This window comes from Genypterus blacodes, unplaced genomic scaffold, assembly GCF_046128005.1.
Source record: "Genypterus blacodes isolate CSIRO-AG114 ecotype Tasmania unplaced genomic scaffold, CSIRO-AGI_Gbla_v1 ptg000012l_1, whole genome shotgun sequence".
In the NCBI taxonomy this organism is placed as follows: Eukaryota; Metazoa; Chordata; class Actinopteri; order Ophidiiformes; family Ophidiidae; genus Genypterus; species Genypterus blacodes.
In genome coordinates, this window is record NW_027466826.1 from 7,056,453 (window position 1) to 7,077,666 (window position 21,214).

The window sequence follows — 21,214 nt, forward strand, 5'->3', positions numbered from 1 at the left end:
TTTCTGATTTTTTTAGATTATATTTCTCTGCTGGACCCGACAGAAATGTTTAGATTTAAACTGCTGGCTTTAAAATACAAATGCGTAAAATGAAAAGGTGAAATTTAATCTACCTAACAGACGATTTGGCAACCAGACTTGTAATCTAACTAATTTACACGATGGGCCTGAACATCACAGCAGGTGAGGGTGGGGGGTGGGGGAGGGGGGCTGCACAATGTGAAGTGAAGCCACACCTGCCGAGATGTAAAGAAGCGCTCCTCTTTTAGGGTTTGATGAAGAATAAAGCGTTCCTTTTTACGGGCATGAACAACACAACGGATATGCCTTCAGGAAAAAGGCCGATATCGCTCAAACAAAATTCAGTCGTCACAAAGCCAATAAGGACTGAAAGCCTCCGAGCATCATTATTCTATACCTATGGTCTGTACATGCTGATAATAATATGATGGCGTTTGTTTATAGAGTATAGATTTCTACAAAACAGATTTAAAGTTTAATAGTATAACAAAACAAAATGTACTTCATCTACCACTGCTTCTACTATTGCTATACTCAACTACTACTCCAGCTTTTATAAATCCATAAATAACAACACAATACTACTACTAATGATAGTAAAAATAGTGGTATGTGTAGAAGTCCCATTAGCAGTGCTATTGTTATTGATCATCATCGTTCGAGATCAATTCAATGATTAATCTTCATATTCGATACATGAGCTTTTCAGTAACATCAGTGTGTACCAGCAAAGCAACAAATGGGTCTGAACCTGAAGTGGAGTGACAAAAGAGATAATGCTGGGTGTGTGTAGTAAGTAATTATCCTGAGGGGGTTTTTGATTACACACACACACATTCGCATACAATGCTGAACCTACAGAAGAACTCAGGCTCCAGTTTAATAGAGCAACTGAAAACCTCACAGGGTTTTATTCTTTGAGTGCAGTTTGGACGGACACACGGACACACACACACACACACACACACACACACACACACACACACACACACACACACACACACACACACACACACACACACACACACACACACACACACACACACACACACACACACACACACACACACACACACACACACACACACTTTTCTGAGGTGAGCTGCTACATCTGCTTCTCCTCGCCATCTTCCTCCCCTGCCTTGTTCTTCCTCCCTCTCCTCTTCCTCTCCATTCTATCCTTCTCTCATCTTTCCTCTGTATTCCTCTTATTTCTCTCCCACACGTCCTTCTTGCTCTTTTTCTACTTCCACCTTTCATTTCCTTCCCTTCTCCCTCCCTGCCAGGGTCTCTTACCCTCCTTCCTCCCATCCTGCTGCCCTCTGGGCCCAATTCAGCCTGTGGTCCTCTTCCTCCGACTGTAATACATTAGGAGGATTAACATTCCTACAGTAAGCCGCTGCGGTGCAGATCCAACCTAGCGAGCTTTTCTGTCCTCTTCCCTTGGCCCCTCCAGCTTGTGCTGTCTTGCATGTAATTTCCCGTTTGTCTTAAACTCAAACCCACCATTGTAATTTTGTATTCCATCATGCCAGCCTACACACAGAGTGAAGTTATATTGGTCGTATGTGGTGTAAGTGTAGTATACAAGCAGACATGTTTATTTTCTGACTTAAATGAGGGGACAAACAAATCCATTTATTTAAAGTGACAGTGCATTTTTTTTTTAATAAAGGTTTTCTCAATGATTATATTTATGTTTTGGGATAGTTTAGTTTTTCATATCATCTGCAAAAGCTTGGTTGTAATCCATTGTGAGCAACAGAACAGGAAATCAGCCAAAAAATATTTTCCACTTCATACTTAAGGGACTTTCTTTTTTTTCTTCATTAAACCGTCATAAAGTCCTGAGAATGAAATGTTTGCTTCCCTCTATTTTGGTCGTTATCAGTTAATCACAGTGAATCATTCTGATCAAGTGAGCTTAAATCCAGAGCAGGAAGATAAAAATGGAACAGAAACTTTTCACAAACATGCACTTCACACACACACACACACACACACACACACACAGAGGAGCGTGCACAGCCCAAGCCCTTGTCTAAAACCTAAAACCAATCCCAGACACCTCTAATTGGCCAGTATTTATCCAGGAGCCCAGGAGAGTCGAGTGCACCTTGGGCTGTTTTCACATGGGATTAAGCCGGGCTCTAAACCCAACACACTTCACAGAGAGAACCTCAATACTCTCGCTGCATCATCTGGCAAAGATTGGCCTCCACCAGCATGTTTACCCAGTCTTCAACAGGCTGATTTGGTGCAGTGTTTGTGAGCTGCTGATCACCTGGCAGTCACAGGGTTTAAAGGTGATACGTGCATCATTTTACACACACATGACCCATTAGCAGGCAAACCTTGATACATTAGTATACTTATTGGAAACAAATGAGTCGGTAATGGCAGACCTGTTGGATGATCTGAAAATGCATCACCATCAAGATTTTTCAAGGTTTTTATAATGTAATGTTTTGTAATGAAAAATAATTACATTTGGACTATTTTACATTAAACAAGACTTTGGAATCTATTTCATTTGAGGTCTGAACACAAAAAGACTGTTGATAGTGACGCAAACGCAACTGCTGCTCTCTGACGCCATCTGTTGGACTGCTGAGGTGGAAATTACACTCAAATATGGTTGTAATATATTTTGAGGAAGTGTGTGTATGCGTGTGTGTCTAGGATGATCTTTTCATATGAATTGAAGGTTTTTTTTTAAAGAATGGCCAAGTTTTCTTTATTCTTTAATACAGCAAAAGAAATTCTGTCCAACATCAATCAGACTGCACATAAACATGAACTTCATGTTTATGCCCCTCTCTTACACAAGTGTTACACATTGTTTCAAGTAAGATCATTTATACTTAAGCTGTAGTTGTACAGTGTACGGAAAACCTAATGGATTTCTACAAGATGAGAGGAAAATCGGGAGTTAAGTAGTTACGAGCTGCAGTAAAGACAGCCTGTATAATATTAAGGGCATTGGGTAGATAAACTCAATGAAGGCACCTATTAGGCCATTAGGAATTGACCATTCAGTTTAAACTCAATTCTAAACTTTACCTATATATTCCTAATATCTGAACGTATTACCAACGTGATATTTGTTCCAGTACTTTCTGTAATATCAGCTATTCCTGCAGCTGCACTGAGATAACGTCGCAGCATCTGAAGAGATAAACATGTTTGCCAGGGTCACACGTCTGATCAAATTTTGAACAGAACACGACGATGTCATATACTGCATCTATAGGATGAAGAACAGTATATACTAATAAGTGACATATTTCTTCTCAGTCTGGTACATTTGTCTGTCACCTGCTGATTTCCCACTCACACGAGGGCAAAGGGGCATCTGTCCAGGGTATATAAGAGCGGTGGAGACATACGGTATTACAGAGCAGCAGGGTGAGTAGACAGAGAAACGTTTTGTTGTGTCTTTTTCGCTCTCCTTACAAGCAGAAATTCTAAAAACCTAAACTTTATGTTGGATAGATGACGCAGATTTGGAGTTTGGCATTGCTCTGCGGCCTCATTGGCGCAGCATACGGTGAGAAGGTTTCCTTATGAGCTCCAAACTTTGGGTACACGTGAATTCATCAGTTTACATTTAAATAAACGTGCATTGTTGTGAAAGTAGAGGATGTATATGTTTGAAAATGCCTTTGGGAATTTGTCTTATTGACGTTTCCTTCATGTCAACAGCTGCCGAGGTCTGTTTTGATGACCTGGGCTGCTTTGATGACTTGCCTCCCTGGGGGGCCACTGCCCAGAGACCCGTTGCCCTCCTGCCCTGGAGCCCTGACGATATTGGCACCCGCTTCCTCCTTTTCACCCAGAAGAACCGTCACTACCAGGCAAGACTCTCGACTCCATCGTTAGCAGCTGTGTATCCCAAAAGGGGATAAGAGTGGATACATTTTCATAGCTGTATTCTACTGAAACCCACAGGAGATAAAGCCCGACAAAACCATTACGTCCTCAAACTACAACGGACAGAGAGCGACGCGATTCATCATCCCCGGCTATTTGGAGAAAGGAGACGAGGACTGGCCACAGGACATGTGCAAGGTACGAATTATACAAGCTGAGAGGAACCCGCAATGACAGCTTCATCACAGGGTTTAAAGTGTATTATACACTTTGTATGAAAGCAATAGAACCAGTCAGTGAAGATGTAATTCAGCATGTGTTGGAATTCAGCTCTGGCTTATAAATGAAGCGCTCTCTTGTTTTGTGTCACAGGTTGTAAGAAAATCCCATGTTCCCTTAGGGGCTGAAAAATATTAACTGATCCCAGAGAAGTCATTAAATCTGTTCCAGTTAGTTTTGTGGGATAAGTGAGTCCTTGCTACAGTACCTACTGTACCTTCAGACTGCTTTTACCTTCAGCGTATAAACACAAGGTCTTGAATCCTGGATCCTAAAAAGGTCTTAACTGTGTGTTGACTAAATCTGCCATTTTGGTTGCTGTGTCTAGGTGATGATCATGTGGCAGAATGTCAACTGCATTGCCGTGGAGTGGAAGAAAGGCGTGAGCACTAAGTTTGCCCAGGCTGCCAATAACGGCCGTGTGGTGGATGCCCAGGTGGTGTTCATGACCAAGTTTCTCATGGTAAATGCCAAAACGGCACATTTTCCACAGGCTGAGGCAAACTAGGCAAATGCGTTTGCTTTCTCAACCATACACAAACAAGGACATCTGTATTAACTTACTAGTATTTGGGTCGAGTACAGCCATACTAAACACTATACTGCTAACTAGGGACACAACAATAACAAAGACAAGGTGTTTTCCAGGTGTACCTAATGTAAACGTGAATCTCCTACAATCCTAAACAGTCTCTAGAATGAAGAAATGATATAACATTGCTTATAAAAATGTTAACCCGTTTGAATCATGCAAGACAAAAAACAAACCAAAAATGACACAGCTGAGCACAACTGGAAGTTAATAGGATATTCACACACACACACACACACACACACACACACACACACACACACACACACACACACACACACACACACACACACACACACACACACACACACACACACACACACACACACACACACACACACACACACACACACACACACACACACAAGAAGGTTGAAGGACACTGCAGCATGTTGTGTGATAGCGTGACGTGGCATCGTCTAATGTTTTCGTGTGTTTTACATGACTCAGAGCAAATACAGGCAGAAGGCCGATAAGTTCCACCTTATTGGGCACAGCCTTGGAGCTCACGTCGCTGGAGGCGTCGGCCAGAAGATCAGCGGCCTGGCACGCATCACAGGTGGGCCAGAGAGCTCAACTACACTCCTACTGTGCTGGTCTGAGTGTATATGAAACTACGATTTGAAGTTTTTGATATTGCTGCTGCCCTTATAATAGTAATGATCATCCACATTTCATACCTTTGCCGTTTCCTGCTCAGGATTGGACCCGATTGAGCCCTACTTCCAGGACACTGAGCCCCAGGTGCATCTGGACAAGAGCGACGCAACCTTCGTGGATGTGATTCACACCGATGCGTCCCCTTTCAACTCCAAGCTCGGTACGGTGCACTGTTGAAAACCAACAGAACAGCTTTACAATTGCAGTCGGGCAGGAAGATAATGGAAAGTAAATCAACTGAGTCAATTACTTTGAACAACCAGTGGCTCCTGTTTCCATCTTCTCAGGTCTGGGAATGTCCAAGTCTGTGGGTCACATGGATTTCTACCCCAACGGAGGAGAGGTGATGACCGGCTGCACCGCCAACAAAGGCAAACCCTCCAGCCTGGACGCCATCTGGGAGGGTGAGACAAATCACATTTTATTATTAGACAGATCATATTTAAATGATATGCATGCATGTTATCTGTATCAAATTTGATCATTATCAGTAAGCGTATTAGGATTTACTAACTAATGATCCAGTCTACCATCCCATTCCATCATCCCTACATAAATCCCGGAAAGCAAAGTGACCTCTTGAAATTGCTTGGTTTGTCTGGCCTACAGCCAAAAACCTAACAGGTATTCAATCTACAAAATAAGACAATAGTTATCAAACTTCACAAATGAGAAGCGATGAACATCAAATTGTTGGTATTTGTACTGTAGAAATTACTTATACTCGCGATGATATACTTCAATTTAATTTTTAGGACCTAAAAGAGGATCAAATAATATCCACTCTTTCAAAATAAAAGCTGAGACTTCTTTGTATTCGTCGTCTTCTCTGATTGGTCAAAATCCCACCTTGCCATTATGCCCAGGACGGTTATTTTTAATCCGCACTATCTCCGTCCTGTGACAGTGATAGTTTTCTTCTAAATGTCTTAACTTAGCAGGCATTCAAAGCAGCGAAAAATAAACATATCCATAAACCTACAAGAGGGAGATCTGACCTTTAATTTGACACTCTGACATGCGGCGCACAATAAAGGTCCAGAAGTTCTCAAGATTACAGAGCTTCAGCGCAGCCACTCTTCCCATACATAACACAATGACTCATGCATCCTATTTTCTCAGCCACGAGACTTACAATGCGGAGCGACCCCCCCCCGGAATATTGGAGTCGTCCCAATGGAAAAATTGCAAAGAAACCCCAGGCGTATTGAACCTATCTGGGCAAATACTTCTAAAATGGCTGACGACGCCCTCCTTTTGAAATGCGCCGCTGAGTAGCTCAAGGCTCAAGTGGCAGCATTAGTACCATGCCTGGGTTTGAGCGGCAGGGGAGGGGGGCGCTTTGCTGGCACAGCTGAATCTGCCCACTTTTGATCTTATAGATAAGAGAGGGAGAGTGGGAGCCGGGGTTGGGGGGGGTGGCGGGGGTCTCGCATAGCTGGAGGTCTCCGAGTGCCTGGAGTTTGAGAAAACAACAGAAGCCGTGACCTCTTTTTCTGTGTCTGTCGCTCTCCAACTATGTCTCTAGGTCTCTCTCTCTCTCTCTCTCTGTGTGTATGCAAGGGTCCCCAGGTCTCCTTATTAGTCATGTGCTGTCTTCTTAACTTGACCTCATTTACCAACAGACAAACTCTGAAAGCTGTCTACAAAACTAACTCCAATATTTAGTGCCAATATTGAAAACTATTCTGTGAAAAAAGGTGACAAAACTCTTAACTCTCACTACTCTGATGAGCCTGATGGCAAAAGCTTCATCAGGAGGTCATGAGGTCATACTGAACTGGGTGAAATTCAAGCCTCTAATCTGCGTTCGCATCTCTTTCCTCTCATTCCTCCCAACTTTACTTTTACCCTCCATCTTCCTCTTTTAAACAACACGTTTGTCCCACTTCATTGTCACAACCTTCTCTTTCTTCTCCAGGTACCGCCAAGTTTGACTCCTGTAACCACGTCCGATCCTACAAGTACTACAGCGAGAGCTTGATTAAACCTTACGGCTTTGTGGGATTCGCCTGCCAGGACATGGAGACTTTTGCCGCTGTAAGTCTTTGATTTTCAGCTAAGAGCCTTAAAGCTCCACACTTGAAGGCGCCGACCCAAGAACGCAACCTGTGACTATAGAGATTCACTTTTACTATGGCAGAGGTGGAAATAACATGTCCTCTAGAATGCAACTCTATAGAAGTACTTCACTAGAGTATTTCCATTCCGTGCTATACTCCACTATCCAGAAAGGCCTTGTATCTCCAACTTAGGCTGGAGTAGAGTGAGCCTGTACTGTCTCTGCACCGTCTCTGAGTGGACTTGGAGCCGCCACCTGTCGCGGCGGCGGGACACTGATACGGCTGTGAACCATTTCTTTGGTTTTAGAAGCGGATTGGGCGAGATTTGATTTTTGCTGCGGCAATGGTGGGTGACATGAACGGGCTTCCCCCGTGTCTTCCGTGGGGAGGGCTTGTGTCTGCAGCTGTTGGTGTTAATGACAGTTTATCCCCGCGTTGGACACATGTCCAGATCAAAGGAGGCGTGAGGAGCGTCGTGCATGACCTCATATGACTATGTCCCTGTTAAGAGATGGCAGCACCTCCTTGTCGTTCACCTCGTAAACGCTCTCTAGCGTATTTCCAGCAGCCGCAAACCCATTCGGTTCCCACACAATAGATTAAAACCGGCAACATTGTCAACCTTTCTATTTATGTTCGCAATATGTAAGGTTAAATCTAAGGACTTATCACCTTTAACCCAGTTTTCACAGTCGGATAAGGTAAAGGTGCACCCCTACGTTGGATTCCGGATGATAGATTTGTTTAAACGTCCCTGTAAACACATGTGAGCGGCTGTAAATAAACTCTAATCTGCTTTTTTCACAGCAGCTTCCTCTTACGCTCTCTGGCAGGGTGATCTTGTTCCTCACACCTCACCGTGTCCTTGTCTTCACAGGGAAAGTGCTTCCCATGTGCTGACGGCAAGTGTCCTCTGATGGGTCACCAAGCTGACAGGGCCGGCGTGTCTGATTCCAAGATGAATTATTTCCTCAATACAGGAAATTCAGAGCCATTTGGCCGTGAGTACCCTGTCCCCACCAGAATAAAAGCAGGACGATAACAGGACTACAAACTGAGTCTTGTTATGATATGGTGAAATTGTATCACTTCCTTTTCATTTCTAGGTTACACCTACAAAGTATCGCTGTTATTGGACGGTCCCGCCTGGCCTAACCCGGGCTTCATGTATGTGGCACTGGCTGGGGACAGAGAAACCACCAAGGAGCACACACTCTACGTGTAAGAGCATCACCAGCGTATGAACCGATTCTAAATGCTTCCTTACATTTCCTCATCTGACTTCTGACGTCCTCTTTCATTGTAGAGGCACAATGGTTCCAGGAAGGCTGTATGAGACGCTCCTGGATGCTGAGGTGGATGTGGGTGAGGTGACCGCAGTGACGTTCAGGTGGAACAACCACATCTTTAACCCCATGGTGCCAAAGTACGGCGCGACCAAGGTCGACGTGCAGAGAGGAAAGGACAAGAAGATGTAAGTTTGTCTTTCTTGTAAGCTTTGATCTTTACAACATGTGTAATAAAAGAGCAGCCGACTTGATTAAAATCCGTCTTAAATTTGGAAACAAGTCTTATTATCAAGGACTGCTGCTGCCTGTCATGCTCATATACTGTGTGACTAGATGTGGCCACTAGAGGGCAGCAGTCCTGTGAGGGAAGCATGGAGGTGTGTGGTTGGGGTGGCAGTAACAAGAGAGCTCAGTGATGACCAAGTGGGCAGGAGAGGAAGAGGAGAACACATTTGCAAAGCTTTGAAAATTGATACTTTGTTGGATAATAAGTGACTGATTATTTAATTTTAATTGATACTCCACAAGAACCTCACACCCGTCTGGATTCTCTTGTTCCGTGCCTCATCTCTTGTCTCTCTTCCCCATCACAGGTATCAATTCTGTGCATCACAGAACGTGGCAGAGAACGCGCTCCAGACTGTGCCACCCTGCTAAAGCTTTGCTTGCCAAAATCCTAAATGTCCCCCGGGGGCATTTTAAATAAAGATTTTTGCATTTGAACGCCCTCCCCGAGTCTCTCTTTCATATGATCCTTTGTGCCGGCGCGCAGGATGTTGCAGCATTTACAGGACGGCTGCACAATGAAGTGAGCAGGATGAAAGGGCCGGACTGGAGCGGATCAAACCGTGAAGTCGGTTAACAAAGAGAAAGATTAGAAATGAAAGGGAAGAGGATGTGACGCTGAATGTGAATATAACAAAGTTTGAACTACCGTCCCTGCAGATGACCTGAGAGATTAGCAGAACAAAACAGAAAGGTGCAATCTGCAAATGTTGCCCTTGAGGCGAGAGTCCTACATCCCCTCAGCTGGACACCGTCCCACCTATCAATCATCTCTCCTACCTTCAAAATGTCTCCCTACCACAGGAAAAACAAGCAAATGAGGGATTTAGATTTGAATTTGTGCAACATAACCTACTTTTGTGTTATGTTTACTTAGATAATGTTGCATATTGCTGCGTTAAACACTGATTTTTGCTGGTTTTGTTCGGCTTCTCAGTTGTGAAACGTGAGGAGAGGACATGTGTGGATATGAGGGTGCTAGTGGGTGCAGTAACAGAAATGGGGGGGAACGCGTCTACATGCAACCTTTCATCCTTAATTCGTCAGTTAATCTGTCCCTCTAGTAAATTGAGGATTCACAGCTCCAGCAGTCGTCCCTGACAACGTCCCGGCTATTAACCGCCGCCCCATTACTTTACTGTGACTTTGCTGGGTTCAACAGCATCACGGATACTTCGCATGTCCGACTGTTAATGTCCTTTGTCTTTGTCTTTATCTTCACAAAGCCAATTGTTCGTGGCTGCCAAGCCCTGTCAGGCGAAGAGGAGGGTAAATATTACCCTTATTAAGGGTGAAAGACATCAGGCTCAATTTGTGCAAACACAAATCAACACTAAATTATATGGTGAGATCTTTGCTTTCTCTCCCTCATTTGGATACAAAATGGCCGTGGACAGAATCTTGTCTAATGTGTCACATATATCTGTAATTCCAACAAGCAATGTGTGTGTGTGTGTGAGTGTGTGTGCCCCTCTCTGCAAAGCTCTTATTAATCTGTCCGTGGCCTTTTGCAGGCTTATGAAGTCCTGATTGTGTGTCATTGTTTTGGCTTCATTTATTTGAATACACACCCTGTAATCACGCTCGCAAATATACGGCTTTAAAAAGGCGAGCTGCCATTTTCATCATGGCACTAACAAAGTGCGTTTGAAATCACTCTGACTTCTCCTGCGCCGAGCCATCAGCGCTCACACAATGCCAATCAGAAAGGGGGAGAAGAAGGAAAAAAAAAGTCGCCGTCTTCAAAGCTTCACACTCCACTACATTAATAATATTAATAAAACAGCAGATTGAATGTGTGGGCTAAGAGGTGGGGGGAGAAAAGTGTCTTGAAATCCTCTAAAGACATCCGTCTTTGTCTCCGACTCGTTTCTTTTTTCATTATTGGCTCATTGAAAGTGAAGGCTAATGACAAAATAGCAGGCTAATTCCTGTAATTATGTGTGTTTGTCAGAGGGAATTTACAAATGACAGCGCTTCCCTTCTGATCTTTAAGCCAGTAGCTTCGGGGGTGGCATTGTTACACACAAAGCATTTACAGACAGGTCATGAATTAGTGCCGTATACTTGCACATAGATGGAGGTGGCAAGAGGAAAATAGCTCCCTGGGGAATGCTTGCACAACAAAGTTAACCCCTGGCCCTTCGCCTGATCGTATCATAGTCATTAAGAGGACGGGAACAACTCAGACGTACGAGAAAGCAGCAGCTTTTAGTGATATTTCACTCAAACTTGACCAACAAAGTCAAGATTTCTACAACACAATAGTGCGAAATACAATGGCGTCTGGAGCGGAAACGTCTAACGTCAAAGCGTCGGAAGGATTTCATTTGTTCAGCGCCTGCCTGAAGCTGTCAGCTGATGAATAGATCAACTTGTTTGACCTCCACCATCAAACCATTTGGGTAATAATTTGACCTTAACAATAAAAATGTTTCAGTACTAAAGGGAGAGCTGACAATAGAGTTTATTATACTGAACAGACAGGAAGGAGAATAGAGGCAGATGGTTCAGACCGGAGGAGGTTTTTGTCTTTTAAATGCAGTTTCACTCTCTTGAAGAAGATGAAATGAAGGTTTTCGCAGGTGACGGTCGCTCGTCATTTCCTGTTTCCTTCAAAGTATTTCTAAATTTTCATAACAGACAGGAAAGACTGTACCAAAGTACAAGAAATGCAGTTTGATTTCGCTTAAATTTGGAGGAAATAATGCATCTTCAGCTGGGTTTTCATCCCAAATGTGATTGTAAAAATGGGGATTCATTTTGTTTTGAAGTTGGCAGGAAATCAATATGTAGCTAGAAACATCGTATATATCATAAATATCATATTGCATCATAAATATGGGACACTGTCAACAATAGCAGATAATTAGTATTCTATAATATTCATCCAGAAAAATACAATTAAATAGATCACAAATGTAAAAACTACATGATTTCATTGGTCGGCTCTATATAAAGCATTAAAATGGAGGAGAGAGTCTGTGTGTGTGCGCGCACGTGGGAGGGCAGCAGAGCCACAGCTAAAGGGGGCCCACTTGGACAGTTTGGGTCCCTCCAGATTGCCGTAGCAACGACTCTACTTCAAAGCTATTTGAGGGAAATGGTCGCAAATGTCCAACTCTCACGTGGCCCGCAGTGTCTCTCCCTCACACACACACACTCTCACGTTAAAGCAAACTTGCCCTGCTAGGGGTTGAGTGGCTCTCCAACACCACTTCTGTAAGAATAACACACTCGCTGCCTAAATGTATTCTGGTTAGTGAATTAAGTGCCTGTGTTTAGTTTCATATTGCACCGGGTGAATCACCGGTGGGGGCGTTTGGCTTCAGGACAAAGATGTGAATTTGTTCAAAACACTATTTCACAGTATCACAGTTTGAATGATTTATTTTTAGATGCAGTGAAGCAGTAAATCAACCTTTAAATTGTCAATAAATCATCTAATTTGGCCCCCGAGACTTCCACCTCTTTCCTATATAAGATAAAGACTTCCATTAAACACATAAAGCTCCTATTTCATGATGTATTTGAACTTTCTGGCCTCAACTTAGTCAAATGCTGTCAAATTGAGGAGCTGCCGTCAAGAATTCAGGTTAAATATGATAAAAATGTACAAACTTCTTGGTTGTAAGTTAGTGCATTTGGTCAAAATGTTACAAGTGTATTAGTTTAGTGACATACAGGGAAATAATGTCTTTAAACAGCTGCTGAAACTCCTACACACAACCTTCTTACACCACACACCTGCTTGTGTTTAGCTTATTAGCTTGCTTAGCTTGCTTGGCTTGCTTGGCTTGCTGGAGACGTCAAACATTTAACACATTAAATTACTTTAAGCCATTTCATTTAACTTTTTACTTGACTTAACTTGACTTTTACTCACCAGTTTCTGGGCAGAACGACACTCTTTACAGCACTTTTGTCAAAATAGGTCTTTCAATTTCAATGAAACTTTATTTATATAGTGTCAAACCACAACAAACGTTATCTCGATGTATTTAACATTTAAAAGTAATTTAAATTTACAACTGTTGCCGTTAACAAACAGTAACAAAGACCCAATAATAGTTCACATTATATTCAGCTTTGTACAAGGAAACTGAAATATTGTGTTAGTTTGTTATTTTTGACAGTGCAGCCGACCTACTTCCTTATAAACGCCACTTGACCCTTCAAAATATTAGTTGTTTTTTTTAACGCAGAATATAAAGGCTACACTTTTAATGAGTATCAATAAAATCTATTTTTCTGTTACTATCAATCTATCACCCTCCATATTGTAGGAACTAGAGCCTTTGGGTGCTTACCTCATGGCCTCTAATGAATGCTTTGCTGGCTGCTCAACATCTTCTCCTCGATGTTTCACCCCCTTCACCCCGGCCTCATGTTGGACATGAAGTAGCATTAATGTTTGGTTATGTTTGTTAAGATTCATTCTCTGTCATTCTGTATTCTAGTTCGCTGACAGTGACGGTCGGTGGGGCTTGTTTTTCACTTTAGAGTCCTCAAATTAGTGCACGTCAACTGTGACATCATACATTATGCCTTTGACGACTGTGACATCATTCACAAGCTCACGTCATTTATGATGCCACAGTTAATGATGTCATAATAAGGAGCACTAGGCTGGTTTCATTCATGTCTCACGCCACTATCATTTGGTAATGTAAATAAAAAATAAAACTGCTAATTTTATGTAAATGAAATGAAAGGCGTCTTGTGTAAATGTCGGACCCCTATGTTTTTTGTAAGTTTGGCAAGAAGATTGGAGGAATGGTGCTCATTGTATTTAGACACACACACACACACACACACACACACTCTAATTATAGAAGTATAATAATAATCTATAAGAAAGATGAGAAGATAATGATCTTAACTAAGTGCACAAGTCTCTTATCTTGTACAAATTCAATTCCAATTTTTTTTATATTCTTAAGTATATAATTATAATTTGTGTAATAATGTGAGAGTCCTCTTTTCTTTTTTAAAAAAAAAACTGCTTTTGTTTTGTTTGTGTCACTTGGCTGAATCAAACCCCTTGTATGACTTTCATATTAATTCCGCTTGGGGGCAGTGTTGCTTCACAAAGTCTCTGCCATCCAACCTAAAAGAGAATCAGTGGTCCAGATGACTTTCTGCTCTTGGCGTGATCTCATATTCACATGGAAGCTTCTGAGACTCCATAAATAAATTAAGTTAAGACAAAAAAATATTCTTTGAAATACACGTACACTTTATTGGTGACAGTCTGACAGTGAAATCCTGGCATTGATCGAAGAACACACAGTTTATTGTGTGAAAACTGCAAGAGAACGAGACACTTACTTAGCTCAATGCATAACTTGGTTTAAAAACAAATAAAACACAAAAATAAGACACCTTTGCGTTATCAACAAAAGGACCAAAAAGAACAGTGTTTAATTTGTGACAAGTTCCAGGGTGGCTGAGACGAACAATACTACAAGCTCAATCATTTTGGCTGCAAAGTGTCCATGTTCTGAACTACTGTGTATTCTAGATAAAGAGTGAAGCAGGTACTTCTTCATAATACAAGCTGGCTAAACTGCTGCCTCACATCACATCCACCCATATTCACCTCAGACTGCTCGGGATTTTAAGCTTTCGCTCGACATCTCGGCCGAAATGTCAAACCGCTGCCTCACACACTGAAAGTAGAAAGCTAATGTCAGCTACGCGTCTTCATATAGGTTTTTAATCATAGCTTCTGAGTATAAAGCCACTACATAAGAGTATCCTGTGCATCGTGTAATACTTCATTAAGGTCGCACAAAATACATTTAAATTTTTCTAACTGACAATGACAGAAAACACAATTTTGTTAAGTCCTTTCAGTCAATGTTCACCCGTGGTGTGTACAGGGTTGGCATACGTAAATGAAAGGTTAGGTTAGTTATCAGTACAGGAGAGATATTATTGTCGTTATTGGCTCATGTCAGTGATGAGCATTACATCAACATCATCAGCTCAGAATGCAATAGGATCATTTAAACGAAAGCCCAGTGAGTCTTGAGTCTACGTTTCACGCAGTCCAGAGCGGAAAAAGGACCGGATTTCCTCCAGGAAACTCGAGGAAACTCGGGGGTTTTGAGTGCAATTAGCAGTCAAACTTTTGTTGTTTTGTCATTCCTATGTGACTCATGCGAAACGTGCATTGCGAGCAGAGTGGTGGGGGCCAGCAGAGGGCGCTGAAAGCTGCAGCGGGTTTTTTGTACAGTGACGCTAAAAAAGCGAGACGAGCCTTGCTTCACAGTTCAAATAAAAGGAACGCATTCAAGAAAAAATGGCTTTAAAAGTAGCTTAGAAGGGCCGACAAGTAAGATTTACAAACAAAGAAACAACAAAAAATAAAAAATCACAGCATCAAATGATGGATCAACACCAAATTCCTCCATGGTGATTTGGCCTTGAATCTCCAAGTTAAAGTAAGACTCTAAGAATATGACCTAACTGTATACTTGTTCCAGTATGTATCAGTGTGATATGTTTCCCTTTATGGAATGATTCTTGTCTTCCTCTGCTATCATCAGCTTGTAAACACACACTGCCACCCTGTGTTGTGTCGGTGTAACTGAGACTCCCTAATTGTAGCAGACATCGCCAAACTGCCACACCTGGACACATGACGTCACAGCAGGTGTTCTGCAACTGGCCAATCACAGAAAGCAACGTCTGTGTCGTCACCGGTTTGGGGGCGTGGCCAGGCATGCGCCGTGCTGGAAAGTTTCCCCTTTGATAAAATAAGAGTTGGGTGTCATATTCACAATAAACCACTAAGATTCCATAAAAAGGATTGATTATCTTCTGTGAGACACTGTGGCCTATTTTTCACATCTGGAATCTGTTATATCCAACATGTGCTCGGGCCTGATCTACCGGTGTTGTTGCAATGCCTCCTGGCTACCAGCAGAGGGCTTTAAGACGTGGACTCACAGTGTTTTAACCCTTTCAACTCAGGCGACTGCGACTCCCATCCTGCCTACAGATGTTGGGATGCACATGTGGGAAGTGGAGCGATGTCGTGATGCGGATCAACCGTCCACCCTCAGTGTGACGCTCAGTGATTACGTCTGACGTCACGCCGACTTCTAAAGCTTAAACATGTGGATGTGAGAGCTCCAGCTGGATTCTCTTAATGCATTGGATGGATTTTTGACATCACATTTTATACAAACTAGGCACTCTTGATTAAGTTCTTCAAACTTAAACCTCTCGAAATAACCTGGAAATGTGCAGAATCAAATACCTCAAACTCAATGGAGAGGAAACTTGGCCTGGAGAAAATGGATATTTTAAAATGGCGCCGCCTACTGCTGAAGTTCCAACGACACACAACCTCACTACCGTTCCAGAACTAAACCGCAGTGGACGGACGCGTTCGCTTAAATGCGTTTTAAAGACGGAGGTATTCAAGTTTCTATTGTGACGGCGAAGCAAAGGAAACAGCTAATCACTCGCTTCAAATGAATATCGCAGTCAAGCCTCACATTCAATGGCTGGTAAGAGAAATTAACCATATGAAAGCACACGCGCGCGCGCACACACATACATACACACGCACACTCGCACACACACTTGGCTCTAAAGCTGCTGAATTAACGCTAAAAAAATCTGTACAATATTTAAATACTGTATTTACAGAAATAAACACTTTTTCGTTGTTTTCCTCGTCTCAACCGGCCGCCGCGTTTGTTTGTTTTTCACAATAAAAGCACCTGCAATCAAAAGCGCAAAGACAAAAGGCAACAGTTACGCACATTTGATGGCTATATGCTTTTGCTTTTTTCCGATTGGGTCACTCTGCTTTGTTAGGAGACGTTTCACATTCTTGGACTCGTATGTGGGTGAATGTTGAGCTGAGGGGCAGATGAAGGTTTTAAGTATAGTAATAGTATAAAGACGTTCAGCCCTTGTGAGTGAATTTGGGCCTTTACTTGTGTGTGTGTGTTAGGCCATTACAGGGAGAAGAATCACCGTCCAAATTTCATTATGAGGGATTCTACATTCAAACCATCTTCTTAACCGTTTTCTCACATTTCTTGCTGATGTCATTTTCGTTTTTTCACCTCTATGGGCTGAATCATGCAGAACTGTGGTGAAGTGGAGCTGTAAATATTTTACGTGGTGTATCTTTAAGACAAAGCAAATAAAAAAACGTTAACGTGCAATCTTTCGTTAACGTGCAATCTTTCCTATGCTTTTATCGACGTTTTGTGTTGCACAGTCTAACACACCGGGGAGCCAGACGCTGCTGTAATCAGCGCCATCAATGATATACGACCACCTGCTGTGTAATTCGATCACAAACCATTAACGGAATCGTGTGAGGATGTATTACGAATGCCTATCTCAGACATAAATGTAGATTAGATGGCGCCGATGAGGTGATCGAGCGTCACACAGACGATGAGCGTTGCCATGACTTTGAGCGTCGTGTACGGAAGCCCAAAGGTATAGAAGCGATCCATCTCAAGTCAATATCAAGTCTTTGTGTACGTGTGTGTGTGACGGTTTAAGGGGACGAACAGGGGGGATATGGCTGCGTCTAAACGCTGAAGCACCGCGGCAACTAAACAAAGATGTCTGAACCGAAACACACTGAGGACCAGAACCTGTCGAAACTTTGTTTTTGTTATTTTCTCGTTGCTTAGTCATAACGTGGATAGTACAGTGAAAAGTCAGCTGTTTGGTTTAAGTTTCACGCTTTCGTAGAACTCATGTAACACTGAGAGCGACCGAGCCACAATCACATTCCAGTAAATATCCCCAGCTAAGTTTGGGTGTGTATGTGCATGTGGGTGTGAGAGTGTGTGCGCGTATGTGTGTGTGTGTGTGATTGTGGGTGTGAGCATTCTCTCTGCGGCTCCCTAACACCTCCCTCCCTCTCTAATGGCTTAAGAAGTCAATACTAGCTTTGACGGTGCGAGCAGTAGCCACGTCCACCGCCATGGCGCGGATCTCCGTGTCTCCAAACTGCATGAGAGTCTGGATTTCGCGCCGCGCCGCCGTGCTTTCCGTTCCGCTCACGTCCAAGCGGAGCGTCCCACACTTCCGGACGCCTGGCTCGCTGATGAACCCCACGCGTTCCCTCTCGGAGCAGTAGACGTGGATGACGATGACCTGCTGGGACGGCTTGGCCGGCGTGTAGCTGCGCTTCACCAGCTCGCCCAGGGCCACCGACTGGTCTGCCGCAATGAAGGTGTCGAAGACATCGGTGCACCAGCGCGTGCCGTCCTTCACCAGCAGCTTCTCCGGCGGGTGCTTGCCTTCCACGTAGCGGTTCAGGACGCCCACGCCGTACGTGAGCGGAGCGCGGCGCACCTTGATGACGCTGGGGTCCAGGCCGAACAGCACAGCGCCTTTCAGGATGGTGAGGCCCACGTCGTGGGGGATGATGATGCGGCTGCGGCCCTGCAGCATGTTCTGGACGGCGTGCTGCAGAAGAGGCGACTCGGCGAAGCCTCCAACTAGGAATAGGAACTTAATGTCGCTCACTTCTGGCTTCTCAAACAGATCGGCTGGAAGAGAGAAAGGAAACATGAAGGAACGAGACGACTCACTGCTGCACAAAGAGGCAGAAGCAGAAGGAATTACTTTCTCATAAACACTTTTGCTTCTTTCCATCTATCCTGGACGTGAAATCAAAATGTTCAGGACTTCAGGCAAAGCTTATTGGAAACTTAAGCATCACGTTTTCCATCAGTTCATGTTAGAGTAACGTGACCTACTTTCCTATCATGAATTATGTTGGTTGGCTTTTTTTTTAGCAAGGAACCAAAACTCCTGCAGAACAATCACATTCAGCCTGGAACACTTTCCACCAGATTAAACTGAATGTAGCTGTTCTAATATTTATAATCAATCTAATATTTTAAGCAAAATAAGGCAGCGTACTGAGGTGCTGGATGATGTGGTCTATGGTGGGCTTGAAGAGGGCGTTCATGGCATCGGGGCTCATCCTCAGCATTCCTTGGGACGACCATTTCACAAAGTCCACACTGGAGGAGAGGAGAGGAGAGGAGGGAAGGGAAGGGAAGGGAAGGGAAGGGGAGAGGAGAGGAGAGGAGAGGAGAGGAGAGGAGAGGAGAGGAGAGGAGAGGAGGGAAGGGAAGAGGAGAGGAGAGGAGAGGAGAGGAGAGGAGAGGAGGATTAAAATATGCTGTTTTGTTCCGGAAGTCTTTTATCTTTAAGTAAGACTATCTGCTTCCTATAAATATGTTTATGTTATCAACATGTGGCGCTGCTGAGCAGGGAAGCAGACATTTTGCAGACGCAGTTGCTTTGTTTCGACTCTCTTCATATCTGACATGAGCCTGCAGTCAAACGTTTCCTGGACAGTCGGTGCAAACACGATTCCCAAGCAAGATTACAGACTTCATTTTGGAAAACTCCACTCACAGACATACAGAGGGGGCGTTTGCCTGGTAAAGGAGGATAAACTCTATTCTCCTGTGTCCATTAGAAGGACGCAAAAAGCTTTCTGGTCTCAAAGCTGTGAAAAGCTCTTTTCAGGCGTTTCCGTGAGGGCGCTCGGTGTCGCCTGTGTTCCCTCGTTTTCTGATCGGGGACAAAGCCAGGGCGCACCCGCACGGTACTGCGACTGGGCGGGTGGCCTGTACGTGTGAAAAGAGGAAGAAGAGTTCACATTCCTCTTTGCACCTCTGTCTGTGTCCGCCGCTAAGCGAAGGAGCGGCAGGAGAGCAACCGAGCTCTGGATCAAAGCCTGAACAACTGCCAGTGTTAAGTTTGAACACACACTCACACACGGTTGGACATCTAGGCAGGCATATCAGATGAATGTGATGAATCGGTAAACATTTACGACTCGCCACCTGTCAAAACGTCTGAACCACATTGAAAGCAAACCTCTGCAGAGTTTAAACATGAACCACAACATCTGTCAGTACAGGAGGTATTAATGGAAATCGGGTGTGAATGAAGTATTATTTAGCTTCAAGCCTAAAATGTATTCAGAAAGTGATTTTAGTGGATATTCAACAAAAACTAACAGCGTTCCAGTACAGCTGCTTTGTTTTCCAGCTTGAAGATCAGAAACGATACGTCAGCAGGTGATGTAAGCAACAGATTTTTGGTGCTCTGCTTCTCACACACTGCAGATCCTCAGGCCAGATCTCCTGAGGCCTGCAGTGCGTCTCTCAAAGTGCTGCCATCTGTCTGTCTGATGACGAATCCTGAAAGGGTTCCATAGTCCCATTTGCTACGATCCCAAGTGTGTCATTAATGTGCAGTGTGTGCATGTAAGTGTGTGCTTGCTCATTTCTCCCTGGTCCCTTCTGATGCTTTCTGGCCGCACAATTTAAGAGACAAAGCACTGCCAGTCTGGATCAAAGGAGCCTAGGGGGGAAACCGGAGGCTCCAGTTTCAGCTGTAAAAACGTCTTCCAAGTGTCGTTAGAGGCAGGAATATGAAGACCCACGCAGACATGAGAAGGAGCCATTAAAACTAGACTCCAAGGCATCCATGTCTGGGGGCGGAAATACATTTGATCACAACTGAATGGATCTTTTGAGACTGCCTCCATGTGTGTCGTTTCGTCCCAGACACAGACAACAACAGACACCTACTCAAATACAGCACAAACACTTTAACTCCTTCGGTCTTGTGGATGTACTCACTTGCTCTTGCGCAGAGCGTGTTCCACACTGTGGCCCCTGAACTTCTTGTAGTAGTCGATGAAGGAGAAAGGCAGGTTGATGTTGAGCGGGTTGGTCCTGTCGGGGGCTGCCGCCCTCTTCCGTGACTCGAAGGCAATCATCAGGTCCACCCACGCCGCCGGCCTCTTGATCTTAAACTGGTCGATGAAATCCTGGCCAAAGATCCTACACAGGAGCTTCTCGAATTCAAAGTCGATCCCGATGGAGCCGTAGGGGCCGCCTGGAGAGAGGGACAGATTGTGGTTGGGAATTAAAAGACGAAGCGCTGTAAGAGGGAAATCTGGTTTCTCGTGTGGTGTGATGTGGCCCTACCTGACGCTTTGTAGAGCTCCTTCAGATGTCCCTCTGGGAGACGGATCTGATGGACTGTCAGGTCCACTGTCCCACCACCGCAGTCCACCACAACATAACGGTCACCTATTACAATGACACAAAGATTTAAACACAACATGC

The 21,214-nt window shown here is 43.8% G+C and overlaps 2 protein-coding genes across 3 annotated transcripts in view; one reads left to right on the forward strand and one right to left on the reverse strand.

Annotated features, from left to right (window-relative positions):
• Positions 1-3,516: 3,516 nt before the first annotated feature.
• Positions 3,517-9,434, forward strand: LOC143012390 (inactive pancreatic lipase-related protein 1-like). The gene is made up of 12 exons (XM_076165491.1): positions 3,517-3,571; positions 3,727-3,878; positions 3,973-4,092; positions 4,502-4,636; positions 5,216-5,324; positions 5,466-5,585; positions 5,713-5,829; positions 7,347-7,465; positions 8,366-8,489; positions 8,595-8,709; positions 8,795-8,962; positions 9,371-9,434. Exons 1-12 carry the CDS (start codon positions 3,517-3,519, stop codon positions 9,432-9,434), a joined length of 1,398 nt encoding a protein of 465 aa, XP_076021606.1.
• A 4,858-nt stretch (positions 9,435-14,292) lies between these two features.
• Positions 14,293-21,214, reverse strand: part of hspa12a (heat shock protein 12A) — a 30,276-nt gene continuing 23,354 nt past the window's right edge. For both annotated transcript variants that reach the window (XM_076166355.1, XM_076166363.1), the window contains 4 exons: positions 21,074-21,178; positions 20,723-20,981; positions 18,981-19,084; positions 14,293-18,604 (listed from right to left, as the gene is read on the reverse strand). In XM_076166355.1, coding sequence (XP_076022470.1) covers positions 17,973-18,604; positions 18,981-19,084; positions 20,723-20,981; positions 21,074-21,178 — 1,100 coding nt within the window. In that variant the 3' untranslated portion in view covers positions 14,293-17,972. The remainder of the gene's footprint in view (positions 18,605-18,980; positions 19,085-20,722; positions 20,982-21,073; positions 21,179-21,214) is intronic.